Source organism: Argiope bruennichi, chromosome 8 (genome assembly GCF_947563725.1).
Source record: "Argiope bruennichi chromosome 8, qqArgBrue1.1, whole genome shotgun sequence".
NCBI lineage: Eukaryota > Metazoa > Arthropoda > Arachnida > Araneae > Araneidae > Argiope > Argiope bruennichi.
In genome coordinates, this window is record NC_079158.1 from 114,844,567 (window position 1) to 114,867,721 (window position 23,155).

The window sequence follows — 23,155 nt, forward strand, 5'->3', positions numbered from 1 at the left end:
CTTAAGGATCTTATTATTATAATTTTTTTTTTATTATTTTTATTTCCCATCATTTTTTGTGTTCCATCGAATTTTCATGTTAAAAACGTGTTGCAATTTCAATGTATGAACCACCATTGCTTGCACAAATACATTATTCTGAAGTAAGTGAATTTTGATGGTATCTAGAGCTAATTTCCATATTTATACTTAATGATTTATTTTCTATCTACTTTGCATTTATTATTTTATTCCCCCCCCCTCTCCTAGTTTCGAAGTTGAAATCTTAATGTAGAAAAATAACAGTTGTAAAAATGGGAGAAAAAAGAAAAATAATTTTAGGAAACGTTGTAATTCTAATGTATGAGCCATCACTGCTTATACAAATACATCATTCTCATCAATGATGTCCACAGCACGAGCCCGATCTTTTATATTCTATTTATACTGCCAGAAGTGGCGGATTTCTTTTCAGGAAGCTGGACTGACAAGGGGCCATAGGCAGGCTGATTAAAATATCTTAATAGCTTAGTTTCCACATATATTTGTAAAAATACAGATATGAAATATACAATATTAGGAAAATATTAGCACTTAGTTCAAATATAATTGATCATATTCCTACATGTTCCATTCCATTTAATTACTAGATCTATAAATCCTGAGCATCTACTTAAGAACAAATGTGGATGTCCATAAATCCTATGTCATAAAGAAAACACATTTTTACAAATTTATCAAGATAAAAAATTAATTTAAAATAAATCATTTACATACTGATTAAGTTAAAAATGTGAAAGTAATGGTACCAATTTATTAAAAAAAGGGCCCTGTAAAGAACCTTGCTTAGGAGCATAAATTGCCTAAATCTGCTAGTGATTGCATCAAGTAACATCTTTTTTAGTATATTATTTTGTTCAATAAATCAAAGCCATAGAAGTTTTAATACATTTTATATATTTTTTATTCTGAATAATTTTTAATAAATTACACATCACAAACTTAATTAACACAATGAACACAACCATTGGAATAGTAAACTTTATTGTACTCTTACACTTTACAACAATTATGACCAACAAATCGCTTATCCCTTAATCAGGTCATTTTAACAAAATTTTTTACTCATTTACTTCCATGAGCACCATGTGTATTTCAAATTATATTGGCTGCAAAGAACAAACATAGTAGATCCAACTATTGCTTTAGTTCAGTTATTGCAAAAGGGAATGAATCTCATGTTCTTCAACAAAATCTCTTATTGCTAATGTATAAAATTTAACAATTTTTATTTCGATCAAGTAACAAAATTAAAAGGAGAAAAAAAAAAAAAATGTAGAACATCATTTTAAAAGCTACTTAAAACTTTTGACACACACAAGAAAATGCAATAATGGTTATTGGTAGATAGTGTTGTGTTAAAAACCACGTTTCAAAAATTAGTTATTTTCATAAATAAAAATGTGAATAAAGAAATTTTTTTTTTTTAAATTGTTACAAATCTGTGGTGGTTTTTATTTTGCATAGCATATTTCAAAAAAATATTTTGTTGGTACAAATAAATTCAATCATGAAAATACATCTCACTTAACAAAATTTAAAACTAAAATTAATGATTTTATGTTAAAAATTGCTAAATAAATAAAAAAAAAATTCAGTAAATAATTTTCTCTTGCAAGCATAAATATAATATTAAAATAAAATTCCAATAAAAAATTAGAATATATCAAAATACTTCAGAAAAAAAAAGTAAAAGATTCATCCATGAAAATTCAATGAACCACATACAGTCATGAAAACAAAAGTTTCTAAAAAACTTAAAAAGACCAAAACTATAGAGAATGGAAATTTTTTGGTGATTTAATGCTTAAAAAGTTGTAGAGTACCATTTTTTTTTTGCCAAATTTATAATATATAATAAAACCTAGTTTAATCTCAAGCTGAAAAATAAAATCAAAATTGAATATTTTACAAAACATTTGAAATAGTCCAAAATATAATAGCTGAAATTTGTTTTAAAATTATTTGAATATAAAAAAAAAACAGCTTATGCAAGTCACAATTCAAATCTCAAAACAATATGATGTAGATGAAAAAAAAAATTGTATCCTAGTATATAATAAAAATTAACTAAAGCCAGATGTATGTGCTTTCTAGCTTTTAAATTACAAAAAATGTCAAAACAACTATTGTGCAGAGAAAAAAAATTCACATTTTTACTTTATTTCTGATCAAAAACACTTAAGAAATTCCATAATAATAATAATACATATTGCCGAAAGAGAAACTGAGTTCAATGTCTAAGATCCAGAATTATGAATGAAAATAATAAACACTTGACATACATAAAATGAGTTGTTTTCAACATTTATGTTCCAAACTCTAAAGCACAACATGACTTAAAATCAAACAATGCCACGAACACATCTCTGTTGGTATTACAACATTCACAATAATTAGCATAATACTTAAAAGTGAAGAAGAGTGATATCGGCTTTTTGTTTTCACACGAATAAACATTTGAAAGAGAGGTGAATTGACATCCATACAATTACGATAGAACACAGCAAATAACATTAGTTTACAATAGGACATCTTATGAATATAAATATATTTACATGCATTTATATACAATTATGTACAAATAAATTTATACATACAATATATTGAATGTATAACAAAAACTGTATTTTTTTTTTATAATATAAAAATTGGAAATCTTTAAAGTATGTCAATTAAATATTTACATTTGGGAAAACAGAAAAACAATTTTTTTTCTTTGCAAATCATTAAACAACTTAAAATTTTTTAAAACTAAAATTGTACTATTTTCTGAAATGTAAAACAGTTATCGATATAATGAAACCTGCAATTTCAAGAATGAAATTATCTGAATAAGGATATATTATTTACTAAATAAACATTTCCACTTTGCATTAAAAACCATGCAAGATATAAATAACTTAATAGATAGTTATAAAAGAAATTTGTGTCAATTAGAAAGACAAATTTATACCGTTAGAGATGTTTGAAAGTTTAAAATTACTTCAATGGAATTTCATTTATTTAAATGCAAGCATTTATGGAACAAAAATTACCAAATTCACAAATAATAAGTCCTGAAACTGCTCAAAAAGACAAATCTTAAATTATTTAATGCTGCAATTAATGAATTCAATAATGCATACATAGATCTATAAATAAGACCTGAATATTATATGATAACATATAAACCAAAAATATTTGAAGTTATTTTCATTAAGAATTTAGTAGCTTTGTTAATAATAAAATTTCCAATGCACTGCGAATTTCCTGATTAAAAAATATATCATTTTGGTGTCTTAACAACATTCTTTATTGATAATAAGGATAAACCTTATCATTCTTTTATCTCTTATTCAAAAGAACATTTTGAAAAACCTTAGTTACAACACAGATTTGAAGATATATATTTAAAAATTTGCTTTTTTATCCTCTAAAATAAATGCTGCCTGAAGTTTTATAACACTTTAACAATTTAAATGCAAAAATATTAAAAAAAAGTTTCTAAAAAGTTCAATAAACAAAACCAAAATGACTTCATCACGTAGTTCAGATGATAAAAGGCAATTATTTAATATAAGAATTTTACCAATACATAAAAGATGACAAAGAATCAAAACTATTTCAATAAAGATTTTTTTTTTCTTTCAGAATAAATGCTTTACTTAAAGTCAAAATTGTGAGTAAGTGCATTAAAAAAACTTTTACATTTTAATGAACTAAGAAGCTGTGAAAAAGTACTTTAAATAAAAAAATTCTTATATTTAAGAAAAATCATTATTTAAGACAGAATAAAAACAAAAAGAAATTTTAGATTTATATTAAACTTAGGTATTAAATTTTAGATTCATGGTATTCAAACATATACTTATGAAATAGTAATTACAAATGCATAAATATACAATGTGCAGTTTTACAATATCTTTCTAGTTAAGTTTATACTTAATATGTGTAAACATCATTTATATAAATATCTTTGTTATTTAAATCAGTGCAAATATCCTTATTTTTCAAGATTAGCACTCTGTTTTGAAGCTATCCGAAGTTAAGGTATCAATATAGTGTTCGACACCAGATTTTAATGGAAGTCTGCTGCTCTTTCTTGATTAAATACTATCAACAAAAGTTAGATAATTCGTTTATGTAAAATTTTGCAAAATCATTTTAAAATTGGCATACATTATAAAATGTGAAATCTATTTAAATAAACAAAACAGAAAAATACTCAACAGACCTACTAATATTTACTTAGGATTTGTAAAATTGCCGTTATATACTTAAAAAAAATTACACCATAATCAATTAAAAAAAAAAATCAGACATAATTACTACTAATAAAAAAAAAATACGTATGCAATGAAAAATATAATTTTTAAATTCTCTTTAAAACCATAAAGCTAAAAAAGATTTCACAAGAAAAATCAATAAATACAAACTGAAAGATAATTTCAGTACGTTGAAGATTTTTAATAATTGAGAGGGTATTCATAAGTTCTCCAAATGTGTTTTTAATTTTATGATTAGATTAAAAAAATGTTAATAATTTTATCTTGTCTCATGATTCTATGTTAAGAATCGCACAACGTAACAAAAGGTATAATAACCTTACATTTATGTTATCAAATAAACAACATGATGCAAATTCACTATACTCTTAAATATATAAACAATTAGCATGAGTGTCACATATACATGATGACAGCAACAGCTCTTTAACAGGGAGTCTACTGACTAACATACACAAGTACATTTGCAAGTCAAAAAGTTTACCTTACAGTAAGATAACTTTTTAAATAACGAGTACATCAATTACAATTTATACACCAATTTCAATACTTCTTGCTGGAGATTTACCAAATATCCAGAGATAATATTCTTGACAACAATTGCAAATAACATCAAAAGGTGTTTTTTAAAAAGTACAAGGAACATGTATATAAAGGTAACACAACAGTTATTGTTAACTTCAATAAAAGCCCAGGTGCATCAAAAACATTTTCAAGATAGTACACAGACTTCTCAAGCAATCTGAAATAAGCAATTTAAAGCTTATGCTGAATCTGTTACAATCATAAGACACCTTCACTGATACAAGAAATCGAAATAAAATAAAGCCATAATCAAGAAAAATAAAATTCATTTGGTTCATTCATACTAAAATCGATACAAATTACAATAATCTTTCTTAGTTTTACAAGATAACACTGAATATGACCAGAAGTGATGTAGTATTTTTTATACTTACCACATTAACATCAGTTGCAGTAGCAACTCATAGCTTCAGAATTGCTGCGTTAAACCATACTAATAGACCACATCAATGAATGAAAAATTACAAACTAAATCAGAAATAAAATATTGATACAATAAAGAAAAAAGTGCGGAATTTCATTTGTTTCCTTGTATCAGTAGACACCCTGCACTGCTGAAACAGCACATTGATAAATCACGCACAATATTTGCACATCCCCTCGTGATAACATCTGGTCACTCAGACCTTGGGGGAAGAATGACCCTAAGTAAAAATCAAAACACAGCTACAATCAAACATAAAAGATGTGATCATTTAAATGCTACCTAATCACAGTTTTTATCAATTTTGTGGTCCATCAATGCAGAGCAGAGAGAGAGAGAAAGAGTGATAAGAGAAAAATACGAAAACTGTACATCACATTTATAAGCAGTTTTGCATACAGGCACCAGGCCATACGCAAATAAGATATCAGTCACTCATTTTCATAAGATACTTGGGGGAATCCAAGGAGAGGAATTCATTATTTTTTTTTTCAGCACTGGAACATGGTGCTAGCACCAACATTTATCACCTGTAAAAAAATAAAATAGCTTTGAAAACATTTAAAGAAGATTCAAATTTCTAATTGGAAACGTCGCATAATAACATTTGAATACTGATTCAAGAGTAGAGTCACCCAAATTGTGCTGTATTAAGCACAGGCTGATATTGATAACTGTATGTTATACACTTAATTCATTTGTTCCCTGTTAGAATGTAACTGGACAATTGAAGGGTATTGCTTCTTGCACTTGAGGTGAGAGTAGTAGCTGATACTGATAGGAATATGATTCCCAATTGAGAGTTTGCTTCTTTGGAAGAGGTATTGATAATGATATGTCAGGTTCTTGGATTTGACACTGACTGATGGAAAGGTGAAAAGAGGAAATTCTTTGTTAATAAAATCAGCATGGGAGAAGGTGAGGAAGTTTTCAATGATATACCCAAGTGATGGAGAACAAAGGACAGTAATGACTGGAGATGCTATATATAGAGTTAAAAAATGTCACATACGCTTATAGCATTTCATAGGTGGAACAGTGAATTAGGCTGTATCAATCTATATTTTGAAAGAGATTGATGTAGTATTGCATGACTGAAAATGAATGAAGTTGTAGATTACCAAACAATATTGAGTACTAGATACTCTTAGTCTGCATCAGTTTTTGCATTGGTATTTTTGAGTACCTATTGCCATAATGTCAATGAATAATGAATACCTACTGCCAAATATTACTATAATACACTTGTGTAAAAACATGGGAGAGAAAAGAAAAAGCAGGATGGCATAGAATGGAATTCTGAGGAAGGCTAGGTAGGACCCGTTTGGAGCTGTCAGGACAGTGGAGAAAACAATGAAAAGAATAATGGTAAAGTATTAGTTAAGCAGCCAAGATTCTAATTTCATTATTTTTTTTGAAAATTTTAAGTTTTGTATTTAAACATTTCATTTCTTCCTAATAGAAAATAAAAAAATGGTGGAAGTATCCTTTTTTATTAATCATTTTCTGGATAGATTAAGTCAAACATGAAAAAGACATCTGTGCATGTAACAGCTGAAGTACATAGTCAATTAGACTGATCACAATGCCACAAAGAGAAATAAAAGAAATATTGCATGCTGTCAAATACTTCAATTAACACTGTTGACTATAATGACATTAAGTACAGATATCCTTAGCTATAGAATATCATCCCATGAAAAACTGTAGTCAACAGCCATTTGAGACACAGTACTAAGAAAGAAATCAAATGGGACTTATTGACATAATATTGTAAAATTTAAACTAATCAGTTTAAAAATTTTACTGCCCCCCATCCACATGGTTGATCTTGAATATATATGTTCATAGAAATCATGTTTGACTTTGTCCTTTAAAGTGTATTGATCCATTTGAAATCATTAAAAATTTTATTCATATTTGTTTGACTTTTTTTTTTTGGTTTATAGAAGTTCTTATAAATCTTATTCTTTGCCTCCAAAAATAACGATTTATTGATGCCATAACTTCAATTTAAAATAGTTGTTTGAGAGATTTTAATTCAAAACACCTAAAATCACACAGAATGTTAACTAATTTTAGAAACATGCAAAATTTTCTACCATCAACTAAAATCGAATCGTTGTATATTCGAATAGTTGTTTGCATCATTACAACAAACATTGCAGTAAGCATTTACTTTCATTGTCTCTTAACAATAATAATTTTTAGTATTTAATTTTTACTTGTACATATAATTATAAAAAAAAATATAAATGTGCAAAGTTAAGATACTAAAAATGCCTGCTCCCTGATGAATGTTTATAAGTTATGAAAACTGTATAGAGTGCAAGACTTATCTCAATATAATTTAAAATCTAACAAAAGTAATGAAAAAATGTAACTCATTGTGATTTTGTTGACATTCAAGAAATCATAGCAAAGGAATGTTTTTCCTTCCAGTTTTCAATTTTTTAAAACTCCATTCATTTCAAAAAACCTGATTAAATTCAAGCACACTTTAACTAAGGCTTGCAACATAATTTTTTTTTTTTAAATATTTTACACCTAATAGCATACAGACAATTTGCACTTCACTTAAATATGAAGATTTATTCTTGGATTCATCAATATTGCAAGTACAATTTTTTTCAAAAACTTTAGTCTTCACAAACTATTTTTCAAATAGCCCTAACATACTGCAGTTAGGGGAAAAAAAAAAAAAAAAAAAAAAAAAACATTATTCATGCTTATGAATTTTTGCAAGAATAAATTTAAGAAAATTGATATTTATATAATCTGATGAGTCGAAGCAACATTTTGCTATTTTAGAGATAACTAATTATAGTAAAATGCATGTAAATATATATAAATTATAGTGAAACAATATGGACAACATATGAGTGGAAACCTATTTTTAAAATTCCCATACAAGCAGCAAAAGGAATCGAGTTTAAATGGAATAATCATGAAATCATGAACGGAATCCATACATATTGAGAAACAGGTTACTGAATCTGATCTTAAAATTGCAAACCTTAAGTCTAGAAACATCACCATATTATATCATATTATATATATATATATATTATATATATATATTATATATATATATATATATATATATATATATATATATATATGGAACACTTTATTTTAATTCATTATTTCTTTAAGGATTTAAAAAAAAACATTTAGAAATTAAGAGAAAAAATTATGATCTTAATTAAAAATTTAAGAAGCCTAGAACTAACAAAAGACGGTAACAAATAAAACAGCACTCACTGTAACACATCCTTTATTGTGCCTGTGCCTGCTGCTGCTGTTCTGCTTGCATTCTCTGTTGGAAAGCAACAGTTTCCTCAAAAACGAGTTCTTTTAAGCGCTCCTTGGGTAAGTCATCCAACTCCATCTCTAGCTTGAAAGGTTCCTCTGCTACTGGCTGCACAAAAGAATAAATTATTAAAAATTTAGAACATTTTGGTTATGTTAGTGTATTTTTAATATTTTAAAATCATATATACCATCAGCATCAACAGTAATAACCTAAATTATGGAAACTAGGACTATGCAATGTATCAATAAACTGCAAAATATCAATATAAAGACTAACACTGTAACTCGAATATCCAACATCCATTTGAACTATACATCATAAAATCAAACTTAAAGTACAGTTATTCATTGTGATTTAGAATAATAAGAAATGTAATGAATGTAAAAAAAATGATAATAAATAATTATTTGATATCCCCCCCTCTGTTCTAATGAATCGTGAATTATCATAAACAATTGTTTCAGTAGTTAAGATTAAAAATCCATTTGCAATAATCTGAATTTTTACCAATCCTTCAATTTTTTTAGTTAGAACTTTATTGTTTTGATTTTATTATAATTATTAGTAATTTTGAAATATGTTCTGAAAAGACATTAAAAATTTCTTCACTATTAGAGCATTTATCTCATTTTAAAATTTATACTATACACATTTTTTTTTAAATAAATCAAATATAACTTGCCATTGCAAAATTTGTTTTCAATAACACATATTTATTTTTAATTACAAGTTGAGAAAGAAATTTCGAAATAATTAAAAAAATTACAATGCCAATATTTAAAAATTGTTTTAATAATGCTGATTATACAAAATATAAGCAATTGTAATAATACTTGCATACTTTCTAAATATTAAAAAATAAATAATTTTATTATTCATTAGCAACTAACTAATGAATGATACTTCATTAGCTAGCAATTTCTTATTTTCTAACAAGAAGCTGTGATTTTATTTTTTCCAATAATAAGAAAACATATTTTCTGAACAGTAACATATTATAAATTTATGTATTTGGGAAATTTTATGCTTTATTCATTTATTTTTCAAGTACCTTTTATAAATTCCATATTATTTGTAATTCAACATTTAATTCTAATTATGTATATTGAATTTTAAAAAAGGACAAAAATCTTTTTCAAAACTACTAAATAAACTAATAAGTAAAAACTGAAAAGCACCAATTTAATTCTCAAAGCTACACATTCCATCATGAATTTTTAAAACAATATAGATATTGAATTTTTTTCTCATTTCTATTTTTCATAATTGAAAATAATTTTATAAACAGAATACAAAGTTTATCATTTTAAATTTAGAAGTATTCATTTTTACATGCAATTTGCAAAACATTATATTAAATTATTTATTATCTATAGAATAATTTTTGTATTCTTACCTAATCAAAATCATATTTATCCTTCATAAAACTTTTCATTTTTATTAACATCTTGCATCCTAAATTTCATTAAGATTTCTATACTTACAATCTCATAGTGTTCTAAGACACAGCTTTATAATTAGCTGCATATATTTGAAAAGTATTAAACATTGAATGATCTTTAAGATACATTTGCGTACTTAAATTGTGATGAATAACTTGATTCAATTAGTAAATAAATATTTCATCCATTTTTTTTTCTTCATAAGAACTATGTTTTAAGATGTCTATTATACCCATTTCTTAATATATGTGTTCAGTAAAACCATTTGATTAAAAAAAAAGAACATCGTTTATATTGACTGCAGATAACTCTGGACAGATACAAATTCAATATTTATCTCCAAATATTGTGAGAGCAATTTCAGCAAAAGGTGGAATTACATCAAATTTATTAAGCCATTTAAAATTGTATCACTTTGTACTTTATATGGATATATTCTCAAATAGAAACTAAAGCCTGCATGTTCATATTAATATTGCAAACTAAATTAATACTTTTATAGTTCTAGTTCTTATGGAATGATATTTGGATCAAAACAGATTAAAGAATTGGCACTTGGCAAATATATATAAAAATCAAGCATGTTTTTTTGCTATTGAATTTTTTCAGGATAAATTGTATATAGTCAGTCTCTAACAGCTATGTCATCTTACAGTTTAACTGAGCATAAAGCTTTTATAGGTAAATTATCTAGTAGTATTTTTTCCATAATGGCATTCCAAACCTCTATAATGACACAATGGAGAAACTAAAACAAGAACTTGCACAAGGTGAATAATTCAGACATTTCAGCAATACAGATTACTGCATATCAATATGTATATCTGTATCTGTATATCTGCATGCTGTATATTGTTCTTATATTCCAATATATTGATAATGAATGGAAATAAAATTGTTTAGCTTCAGCTGTGCCACATTTTGAAAATTACATTTTTGACAATATTGCAGAGTGAACATCTTTTAACCGATTAGGGAATTAAGTCTAAAACAGGTAACTTCATGTACAACAGATAATAACAGTACAAATATTACCAAAGCTATACATGATATCAACATACCACATATTCCATGTCTTATATTTATAATATTTATATTAAGATTAACATAATTTTTCAATTCCAGTACTCTAGTTCATTTACAGAAAATTCAGAGTAGAGTTAAAAACTGCAAAATACAGCAAGAACTTGACAAAGCTCAAGAACTTTTGAAAATAAAAGTATTAGCATTTTTAAATACATGTTAAACAAAGTGAAGGAGTGTCTTAAAACTTTACTGAAGAGCGGTTTTGTAATTTTTTTTACTGTTTTTGTAGCATTAATTTGTCAGATATTACAAAGTTATCCAATAAGAGTAGAAAGTACAATGCAATGGGAAATTGAATGCAACAACCTGGTTTAAATGAGAAATCTATGACCCCACCCCCATTTAAATTCAAAGCAAAAGATGAAAAAAATTAAACTGAGCAAAACCTTATGTCAAATGGACAACAGAAAAATGGTGAAGTGTGATTTGGAGTTATAAGAGACCAAAATTTCACAATTTTGTAGTGATGGCATAATATATGGAAGAAGAATAAGAGAAAATTTATCCTATATGCATTACAATTACCGTTAAACTCCAGAGAGTATTATGACCTATGGTTGTATGAGAGCAAAATGCAAGGTGAGAAGCAAATATATGTGATTAATAGAAATATAAATGCCCCCCCCCCACAAAAAACATGCATAAATGATGCATTCGTCCCTAAACTATTGCCTTCCACATATCCTGGAAAATTTTTAGTTAAACAACATTCAACTCCAAATCATTTAGTCAATATTTTCATGTCAATTATATTTTGCTAGTGAAACTACCCAGAAGCAACTCAGTAATAAATTCCAATTAAGTGATATGTTATTGATTCATTCATGTGAACATATTACAGCAGCTCAGTTACGAAAAGGATTGATACTCTCCATGTAGTAGCAATGAAAGTTTATAATTGAAGTTAAAAGGTTATGCTACTAACCCTTACTGGTGTGGGTCATTAAAATTTTTGAAATATAATGGAAAAATACAATCAATAGGATTAATAGATTGTATACATGCAGACTGCCGTTATAATATATATATATATATATAAAACTTTTGCAGGAGGTGGTGTCTCATTTGAAGACAGATGGTGGTGTCCTCCTTTGAAGACACCACCCATCTAGAAAAATCTCCAAGTAAGAAAATCTTTCTAAATAATTGCTTACATTCTTTATGAAAATGCAGTAATTATGAAGATTTTAGGTTTATAAACACTTTTATTCATGGTCTACGTAATTGGGAACATTTAAAATATTAAAAATACAAAATATATAATATTTACTACAAAAATTCTGAAGTAAATCTTAGAATATAAATAAATAAAAACTATTGCAATTTAATAAAAAATATAATAACACATTATAATTTAATTCAGCTAAGAATAAAAATACTAAAAATAAATATTTACAATTAAATTTAAAATGGAAAATATCATAAAAAACAAAATAAAAATAAGTTACTATTTGGTATGAAATTTCTTAAAGCATGTGGGAGTGCCTTTTTGTCTGATACATAATGGGACATTTCATGTTCTGCACATTGTTTGCCTTTTGCACATATTTTTGTAAATATTGCAGAGCGAATGTATTCGAGGGGGGAGGGCACTTGATAGGTACATGCTAAACATTTAAAAAAAAAGTTTAAATAAAATATTGTGACTATATAAAAGTAAATATTTACAGAAAAATATAGCAAAAATAAATAAATAAAATAAAGCAGAACGCGAGTGTGGAGTACAAGTAAATGAAGAAAACCGAGAATGAAAGGCAAATCTGAAATGTTTTCTGGCTTCAAACAATGGGCTTCTTTCTCCCGAACCCGGAGATTATAAAAACAGCCCCCCCCCCAAAAATTCAGGGTATTTTTAACATTAAATTAATGCCATAAAAGAAATCTGACATTAATTTTTCTAAAAGGACGTCTAAATGCTATTTTTCCAGCAATTTTTGGAGTTTTAAAGCAAATAGATTTTTTTTTATAGAAAATTTTAAAATTGGTGTCCTTTTTTGTGACCACTACCCCAGAAAGGGTAAATATTAACTCATACAAGTGTGAATTTTTGTATATGCTATTATTTTTACCTTCCCTTTTTCTTTGATCTTGATAATGCTGTTCCAATACAAATATCCATTATAAAAGTTATTGAATTAAATTCTTGGATAATTAACTTGATAATGATATATACAGTATTTCCTTCACAGTATTTCCCTTAATAAGTAGCAGTTATAAGCTAAAGAAGTTCAAAAATTCGATTTTTCTAAAAAATTTCAGTCTTAGCCACTACTGTATATATGTTTTCATAGCATTTTAATTGCAATAGTAATGACTAGTTGAACAGTTTTCATTAAAGTTGTCATCTTACATTTATGGAAAATATGACAGCATTATTATTATTATTATTGAAAGTATTTTTATTCATTATTTTTCAAAATATTGTAAATCTGCATTGTGCATTTCCAAGCATTTAATTTCTTATTTTTTACATAGTTTATACGGTATGTAAACACATGATAATAAATAAGTTCCATAGAAAATGAAATGAAATACCTCATCTTCAGGATCATAATACTCTGTAAAGTATGGATGACTCAAAGCATCTTCAACTGTTATTCGCCTGTGAGAATTGAATGTGAGCATCTTATCTAACAAATCCAAAGCTGAAAAACACATTTATATATATTAATGAAAATATATAGCACACAAAAGTATTTTCACACTAAAAAATGAATTGCATACTAATTTCATGAAAATAAACCAACAGTAAAAGTGACATGATAAAAACCGGCAAAATAAACATCATGAACTTTATAAACTAAAATGAATATACCATTACAGTTAATACCACCAGAATAAAATAACCCTAAAAAATAGGTCAATTTTATCATTAATAATGACTTAAGCCATATTGACAAATTATTTAGCAACTTAGTACAAATAATAATCTTTAGATCAATTTTTTTACTATCAAAACTTTCTTTTTTACCAAATGGAATAAGTTATTGCTCTATCTCTTTCTTAAATAACTTGCATACTTTCAGACAGGACTCATGTGCTTTATCTTATATTATGCAGTATTTGCATACAAAGGAAAATTTTAGACACCTGCTGCCCTTAGCAATAAACATATTTATAAAATAATGTACAATAAATATAGTTAAACAAATAACTGATAAAATCAAGCTTTCAAATTAAAATCAGGATTTACTGTGCATTTTTCATTTCAATTAAGAAATATTATTATCATACAATAAAGTACAGAAAAATGTAACCTTCTTACCCTGGACATTAGCATTAGGATAAAGACTTGTCCATGGAACTTTGGGTTTCCTAGGTAAAGATTGCAAATAGGTGCGAGCCTAAGAGGAAAATCTCATTTTACAAATACTATATAACAATTCACATAAAGCAAGACATGAGAGTTTTGCTGATTATTACAGAGAAAGAAAAATCATGCCATTTTATCATGAGTAATCTTTTACGAATTTCAAAACAAATCCCAGTGTTTCATTTTGGGGAAAAAAAAAAAAAAAAAAAAAAAAAAAAAAAAGAAAAAAAAAAAAAAGAAAAAAAAAGATAAAAATTAGTATGGCAATAATTAAAATAATGAGGGGAAAAAATACGTATAATTATTTTGCTTCATCTTAATACTTTTAATGCAAAAACTGGCATTTTTAATTATTCTGAGTTAATTACGTATTAAAGCAGTATAAAAAAAACTAAGAAAAACATTAAGAATTGAGTTAATGAACATTATTTTAAGTTAATAAATAGCTAGTTTGAAGCAAACAATATTTGTTGATTTGTAGGTTTTAAACGGAGCACTGAAATGACTTAAAATAGAAATAATAATATCACAGAAGAGTGGAACTTACCAAAAACATATATATGCCATTTAGAAAATTTCTCCAATTGGAAATATATGTCTGTATCTAATTATTTAAAAATTAGTTATTGGGCTATTATAAGAAGGGCTATCTTGTACTTATATCACTGATGTAATGTTAAAATTAATCAAACCAACAGAAAAACAAAATGTGTTGTTTCAATATGTCATTTCAGCAATTTATCATAAGAATACATATTTATACATATATTGATACACACACATTTTTTTTTGTTAGAGAGAAACAGCACTTTAAAGCAGGTACCTATTAACTGATTTTTCTGACTTTTCACTTTAAACAGTAGACCAGTGTTATATAGATCCTGTCTTTATGCCATATTCAAACAATTTTAATTGCAATTTTCATCCCTACTGCTTGATTCCCAATGAAATTTGTAAGCATCATCATCAAAATATCAAATCAATTTTAATTATTATATTCAAAATTTGAGGTAATACTCATTTCAATGTAAGAAAAAGTTCCACTATGGATCTACACTCTTTGTAGTTTGATATTTACAAATGATTCAAGAACTTTTAAGCATAATAAGAAAAAAATTATCTCGGAATGGGACAGTTAAAAAAAAGACACATTAATTAAAAGACAAAATTAAAAAATATTAAGTTAATCATATAAAATAAATTCGAGATTACAATTCATTTCAGTATTCTGAGATGGCCACTTTCGACAATTCTATCTCATTAATAGGAGAGATGCGGAAGGATGCGCATTTCCGGAATTCTTCGACCTTGATTTTCGCCCTATTGAATACTTTTTTTGTTCAATTTTTCCCCCACGTGTAAGTAAATATTGTGTCATTTCTGATTGTATTATTTTAATTTAGTCTGTGAGTAATCCAAGTTTATTTTATTCTTAAATGTAACATCCCCTCCTTTCATCTTTCCTCTCACTCCTATTTTGATGAATTAAACCCATCCTAACGCACGTGCAAAAGTATGGAGGGGTTTTAGAATATATTGTCAAACAGTATTATATATATATACATGTGTGTATGTAATAATATTTTACATTAATTTAATTTAATCTTAATCAATTTCCTATATTTTTTAGCATAATTCAACCCATATCAAAGTCATTCTAAAATATTCTCTTATTTCCTGACCCCATTCCACTTTTTCTATTTAATTAATTCACCCGAAGCTTTGTAAAAATGATTGCATTGGTGGTTCCCACGTGCCGAATGAAGGGATAGAGAATTGCTGATGCAAACAGATTCTTCTAAAGGACCCCCTCCCCTGTTTCCCTTGTCAATGTCGACATGTGCGAGAAATTCCTATCAGAATCGACACGTGTCAGAAACCCGTATCGAAATCTCATGTTATATAAAACCAGGGATAAAAATTTTCACCAACTTTCCCTCATTTTTTTCTTTTGGCTCTGTGTTGTGTGTGTGCTCGTTGCTCCTGCTTGTACATAATGCATGCTTCTCTGGGATGAAATAAAACAATGTCAAAAAAAAAATTGAATGTCTCTTCACTGTCTTTTGATTAAAAAATTACATGCTTATATATATACCTGTTCAAATACTTTATAAATTATTGTAGTAAGCCATAAAGTAAATATAAAGGCATGATAGTGCTTTCAGACTTCAGGCAGTGCTGCAAAATTTCTATTATCACATTATCAAGACATTTTAAGAATGCAACATCTTTTAAAAAAAATAGGAAGTTTTACACATTAGTTTTTATTTTCAATGATTAAGATAGAATCGTTACTGAACAGGAAAAAAAAAGGATTAAATTAAAAAAAAAAAAAAAAAAAAAAAACTGTTAACATTTTTTTTGAAATTAAAAAATTATAATTACTTTTTCATTTATGATGCAATACATGTCTTCCTGCGATGGTGAGCCAACAATGTTCAGAATATGATTCAGTTGATCAAGGTCTAGAACAAAAATTTATACATTTTATTGAGAAAAAAACAACATATCAACCTAGTTCTTATTTATTAGAATCTTTAAGTCATCATGAAAGAAGGTAAATTATTTTATTGATAAAATAACTAGTAAAGAATAAAAATATAAATTATGTTTTTATACTATATATAAAAGTGATGACTTCGAGATTACATTCTACAAGATCACAGCTTTTATTGGAACATTTTTGAAATTGAAAGGAAAAATAGAAACAAAGATAGAAATTTATCTTTAGAGAGTACCTTCTGAAGATTTAAAATGCTTCAGAAAATGCAAATGATAAATAAAAAAAATATTTCTTTTAATAAATTTTAATAATTAATTTAAAAAAACATCTACAACAAAATAATAATGTAGTATGTATTAGTTTGTCTATACTTTAAATAAAATAGTATGAGGGTAGAAGGATAGATATTCTGTTAATATAGATTCAAGATTTCTTTCTTTTTTTTTTTATTTAATGCCCGATTTTAATCTGACAATACAAATGGAATTTATCCATTATGGCAAGTAAGATTTGCGATTTTAATACCCCCCCCCCCACTCAATAATTCTAAAATTCATGTTTTCACAACTCAAAAATGGCAATTATAATTTAAAATACAATACAATAATGTAAAAGTAATAACAACTAAAAAAAATGGAATTTAAAATTTTCAAATCTCCCTAAAGATAAGTTATATTTTTCATGAAGGGAGTAAGAATATTATCATTGATATTATTTCTAAATGTTTATTATTTGAAAGGTTTTCCTTTTCAGTTGATTATACATAATGCTCGGCTTTTGTGAAAGAATATACTACTATTTTTCAAACTGTCACTTTTATATCTTGCAACGTTGGAATTTTTTATAAGCTACCACAAATGTAGTTAATATTTCATTTTGAAATAATAATTTTGGGATAGATTTTGTAATTTTGAATTCTGATCAGATAGTGAGCACAGCCCCCTTTTCTCAAAACTTCCTTACCACACCGATGAGAAAATATTTGATCATTTAAGATCTGCCAGGGTCACATACATGACAGATCTTTAGTGGAATCAGGTTCTGAACCTAAAGGCTTTTCCAAGTTCTGAAGTTGAGACATCACAGCTCTACCATAATTTGAGAGGGGGGGGGGATACAAAAACATATGACATGATAAAAATCCCCAAGTAGTATATTTTTATATTATGATGAGTTATCTATCACTTAGAAACATAAAGGTAGAGAAATGTCTGCAAATGCAACAAGCACAATATAAAAGGAAGCAAGCCTATAGAATTTATATAGTGCTAGCCAAAATTACGAAAACTAAACGTAAAAGTGTGTTTTAGGATTCAATGGCTCATAACAGCAATAGTACAACAGTATTTGCAGTAATACTATATAGCTAAATGTCAATTTAAAGATAGTTTAACCAAGAATTACTATTTAAAAAAGATTACAGCTAAATAACTAGAAGCACAATCTGCTTGAGTCGATAAGATGCAGTTTTTCTTTATTTGAATATAGTCAATAAGCATGAATGCCAAAACAACTAGGCAGGCGACAAACTAATATCAATATTCACCAAGACAATCATGCTATGTGTTAGAATTGAGACAAGGTAAATTTTTCCATGTTTTTTTGTGATTGTTATCTTAGTTATTGTGCTTGTTTTTCCATTTTAGGAGTAGTCAAAACATAAAGAATAAAAGAATCGACTTGTCACCCCCCCCCCAAGAAAATAAATCATATAAAGTTGTACTATTGCATCAGCATGGCTTCAATTGTAAAGAAAATCGATGATATCTAACTAAAATTAGAACTTATAAATTTTTGAAGAATGAAAGAAAATCCATTTATTGGAGAACCAAATCAATAAAGACAGGAAGAGGTGTACAACATTAAATAACAAAATAATTAAAAAACCATTTCTACATTATAAAAAAAGTACTAAAATAATCTGAGAGTATACAAAATGAAATGTTGCAATGCAATCTGAAGTTGTATGTGAAGACCATTTGAATGCCAATCTAGCCTAAATTCTAGATTTTTTTCAAAATCCAAAACAGATATTGTAGAGATTAAATTAAGCAGCAAAGAAATGAGACCACGTTATTTAGAGCAATAGGACCAGAATCTCATGATGTGATAGCTATGGTACAAAATTTGTAAAAAGAAGAACAGAAGATTTACAGCAGGGTTGCATTACACCTTCTGTTAAATGCCAAGTTAGTATTATGATCCGAGACTGTATGGCAACAAAAGCCATTGAATAATTTATGGTAATATTAATGCACAAATATTATAAATAAAATATTTGCTCCTGTTAAATTTCACATGCAATCTTTTCCTTAATAGGAAAAATTTACATTTCAACAGAATACAGCTCCATGTCATTTTGCCACTTTTTACAAAAGCTGGCTTCAAGACTATCATATTTCACAGTGGAGTGGACTGGAAATAGTACAGATCAGAACCAACTGAAAAGTGAAAACTTTGAACAAGTGAAAGACATGTTACAAAGAAACAAGCTGTCAATAAAAGCCAATTAATTGAAACAATAATTCAATCATGGTATCACATTATAACAGCTAAGAATTGGTGAACTCCAGAGGATGGTGTAGCAAGACCATAATTGATGCTAAAGGTTAGCCCGCTATTAAATGTCATAAATTAACATTTTTGTTTCATTATTTGCTATCTTTTTTCTTCTTCCTAATTGCTATTCATAAACAAACATACATTATAAATGTCAGTTTATTAAATTTTTGTTTAAATTATCTTGAAAATAATATATCTTAATAAAATTGTTATTATGTGGCATCAAATCTCAAAAATGCACTTTTTCAAAAGAACCCACAATTTTGAGCATTACTGTATATATGAAGAACTGAATATTGAACTAATTCCAGGAAAATAACCCAATCCCAATAAATGTGCCTAATACAGGTGCATGCTAAATTGTCACAGATTTTAAAAGTAATTCGACCCCCCCCCCCCCAAAAAAAATGCTTAAGATTTCAGTATAATTGATTCATGTTCTTTGAAGTCACAATTCAAAATGATTTAAAATAAGAATTAATCAGCTACTTCAATCTTATTTTATTATTTTCAAGAAATTATTTCAGTCATTTGTCATAATGAAAAATACTGAAGAGGGAGAAGCATGCATATATATAAAAATATATATAAATGTAAAGTCATATAAATCATTACTGTAAATAAAATGTACAATAATATTATGAAACTTTAATGTTCCCAAATATAGAGTATTTTTCAGTTAAATATTTATTTTGCAAGATCTATCCATCAGCTAAATACAGAGCAAAAAAAAAAAAAAAAAAAAACACCTCATATGAAACAACAAGAGGTAGCCAGATGCAAGACACATCTGTTATCAATTTACATCCACTTTATCAATAACCAGTTCATATATGGAAGGGGATGACTATACTAAAAAAGATAATTTTACCAAGTTACTATAGTTTATTTAAGGTTCGAAACAAAGTACATCTCAAAACAGCTTCACATTCTACAATATTTGAAATCTTTATATTTTTTTTTGCACTCACTATTCTATATTAAATAAATGTAATAAAAATAACAGCGAAGCAAAAACTATACATTAGAAGCATCTTTAATTCAAATTCTTGCAAGATTAACAAAAATCCTTTATTGTTTGTTGAAAAATAGAGAAAAAAGAATGGTATCAAATAAACTTTTAAAATGGACAATAACAAATAATTTTTCAGAAAAATAATGCACAAAATTTTATTCTTATTTATTTGATAGCAATTATATGTTCCAACTTATTTGTCTGTAAAATATTTTCATTAAAAAAATTTAAGAAATGAATTTTAATGTACGTAGAATATATTATCATAAATAATGTTAATAAAACTAGAGAACATACACAATACAACAATAACCAGAAATCAAACAAAGAAAATAACATATTTCAGGAATATGAAAAACCCTTTTAAACTTTTTCACATAAGATCCCACAGAGCAAATTTGAAATTAAAACAATTAATAAAGACCAATACTTACAGTTCCTGCCAGGAAAAAGAGGTCTCCCAGATAGCATTTCGGCTAAACAACAACCCACTGACCACACATCAACTAATATTTATTAAGGATTACTCTAGTTAAATGCAAATTCCCACTATTTAGTTGAAAGATGTTCAAAACCAAACACAGACCATATTCTTATTCTCAAAAAGCAACAGAAATATAAGGGGCAGAAAAAATTCTCAGATTTGTATTCTTTCTCTTGATTTTAAAATTTAACCCCCCTTTTCAATTCATAGAATTCAAGCACTTCGCTATCTAAGGAGTCAAAAACTCCTCATATCTGATACTGCATCAAATTCTACTGATTATATAAAAAAGAAATAAAATAAAATTTGACAGTGATTAGGCTGATAAGACTGGTATATGCCGATGAATTAGATAAGATAAGCAAGCAAGTCACTTTTTAAAAAAATCAGCAAAGAATAATAATAATAAAAAAATGCATAAAAAAAGGTTTAAAGGAATTTTTTAAAAAGTTTAGAAATAAAAATTACACTTTACTGAAAAAAATCACTCTATATGAATCATGAAATGTTTACTTTCCTTTTAAAATATAGCCAAAAAAAAAAAAAAAAAAGATTCATAGTAAAATTGCCCAGTTTTTAAACTAGTCACAGTATTATTATATTGCATATTATAAATGTTAGCATGTGTTATTGGAAAACGTTTTTGTTTTAAAATTTTCTACTTAAACCGTTTCTAGGGCCGTGGGAAGTATGCTTCCCACCAAATTTATCAATCTTTGTATGAAATTTTGTTGGTTGGCATAAGTTCTGGCAAATTTTTTTAGAAGGACAGAAATTTAGATGTTTCAGTTCTTTATCTCAATCAAAATGATGCGTCTTGATTTGTTACTTAATTATTAATTAACCAAATTAATTAAATTAAATTTACCTAATAAGCTAAATGAATCCCTTTACTTATTCTAATTTCAAGCCTAAAAGTATTTTAACATAATATGGCTAGAAAAAAATGGCCCTTTAAAGGGTTAATGCAGCATTTTTAAAAGATAGAATGCAAAATAAAACACAAAGCTGACAGTCAAAGTATCGATAAGAATATTTAAAAGTTTTTCCATTCTAATAAGCATTTAGTCAATTTTTAATCCAATATGAAAACACAGATTTATAAGGAGAGAAGGAAGATAAATAAAACTAATCATAAAGAAACAATTTTGTGGCAGTGTACCAGCAGTAGATAGGAAAATGCTAATTTTTATATTTGCAATCAACTAAAATGTACGCACAAGTTCACAAACCTAAGACTCAAAGATAACATGCTAGAAAATATATTGCAGAATGCAATACATTCATAAATGCCCAGGCACAGCCAATTGTTTTATATTTTTTCTTTCTAAATTTTAATCATCATTTGCAAATAATGCATTAAGTTTATCCAGATTAGACTTGGAAATGCATAATTAATATCATAGAAGGAATATAATTATAAATAATTTTAATATCAGTCACATTTTTTAATGATAATCAGGAGGATGTAGGAAGGTAAAGTAGTTGCTAAATTTCCCCCCCCCCCTCCAAAAATGGAGCAAAAATACTTTTTCGAACAAAGCAGTAAAAGAAATTAAGAGATTTATAGCATCAAGAGGTGCTATATTAGTCTATGTAGTGTCAACAATTCACCTGTTCTCAAGTGGCTTTGAAAGTTTTTAGATTTGACAAATTCTTATTTAGGGTCATGTTATGTATCTGTCACGGTCAATGTGAATAATTGGCTATTATTAACCCTTTGTGATCATATGCCTACTCTCAGCCACCAAAGCATTTTTACCATTCCTGTCGTATGCCTACTCTCAGCCCCCACAACATATTACATTCGTCATATCTTAACAGAACAGAAAGGGCTAATAAACCAATATGCTGCTTCTACCATTTTGTGACAATGAAACCTAATATTAATAAAACAGCCTCTGACTCGCCATGAAAAATCAAGTGCAGAAGACACCAGATGAATTATTTTCACAACACTTGTTACTGAAAACCAGGACTTCACAATAGAGACTGTTTTGAAAGATACCACAAAATGGCGAATTATAAACTATAGTTTTTACAATAAAACATTCCATTAAAACACATTATTGTGTTTACAACATCAAAGTTTACAAAAGAATGAATAAATAGCCTTTT

At 26.9% G+C, this 23,155-nt stretch overlaps 1 protein-coding gene across 2 annotated transcripts in view; it reads right to left on the bottom strand.

Annotated features, from left to right (window-relative positions):
• Positions 1 to 1,006: 1,006 nt before the first annotated feature.
• LOC129981051 (mitogen-activated protein kinase 1-like) overlaps positions 1,007 to 23,155 on the bottom strand; it is a 46,960-nt gene continuing 24,811 nt past the window's right edge. Inside the window, exons 6-11 of one of the 2 annotated variants that reach the window (XM_056091667.1) lie at positions 20,988 to 21,059; positions 16,859 to 16,938; positions 14,426 to 14,504; positions 13,696 to 13,805; positions 8,581 to 8,737; positions 1,007 to 5,846 (exon numbers count right to left, since the gene is read on the bottom strand). In XM_056091667.1, the coding sequence (XP_055947642.1) occupies positions 8,594 to 8,737; positions 13,696 to 13,805; positions 14,426 to 14,504; positions 16,859 to 16,938; positions 20,988 to 21,059 (485 nt within the window). In that variant the 3' untranslated portion in view covers positions 1,007 to 5,846; positions 8,581 to 8,593. The remainder of the gene's footprint in view (positions 5,847 to 8,580; positions 8,738 to 13,695; positions 13,806 to 14,425; positions 14,505 to 16,858; positions 16,939 to 20,987; positions 21,060 to 23,155) is intronic. The other variant, XM_056091666.1, reaches the window with a different exon arrangement.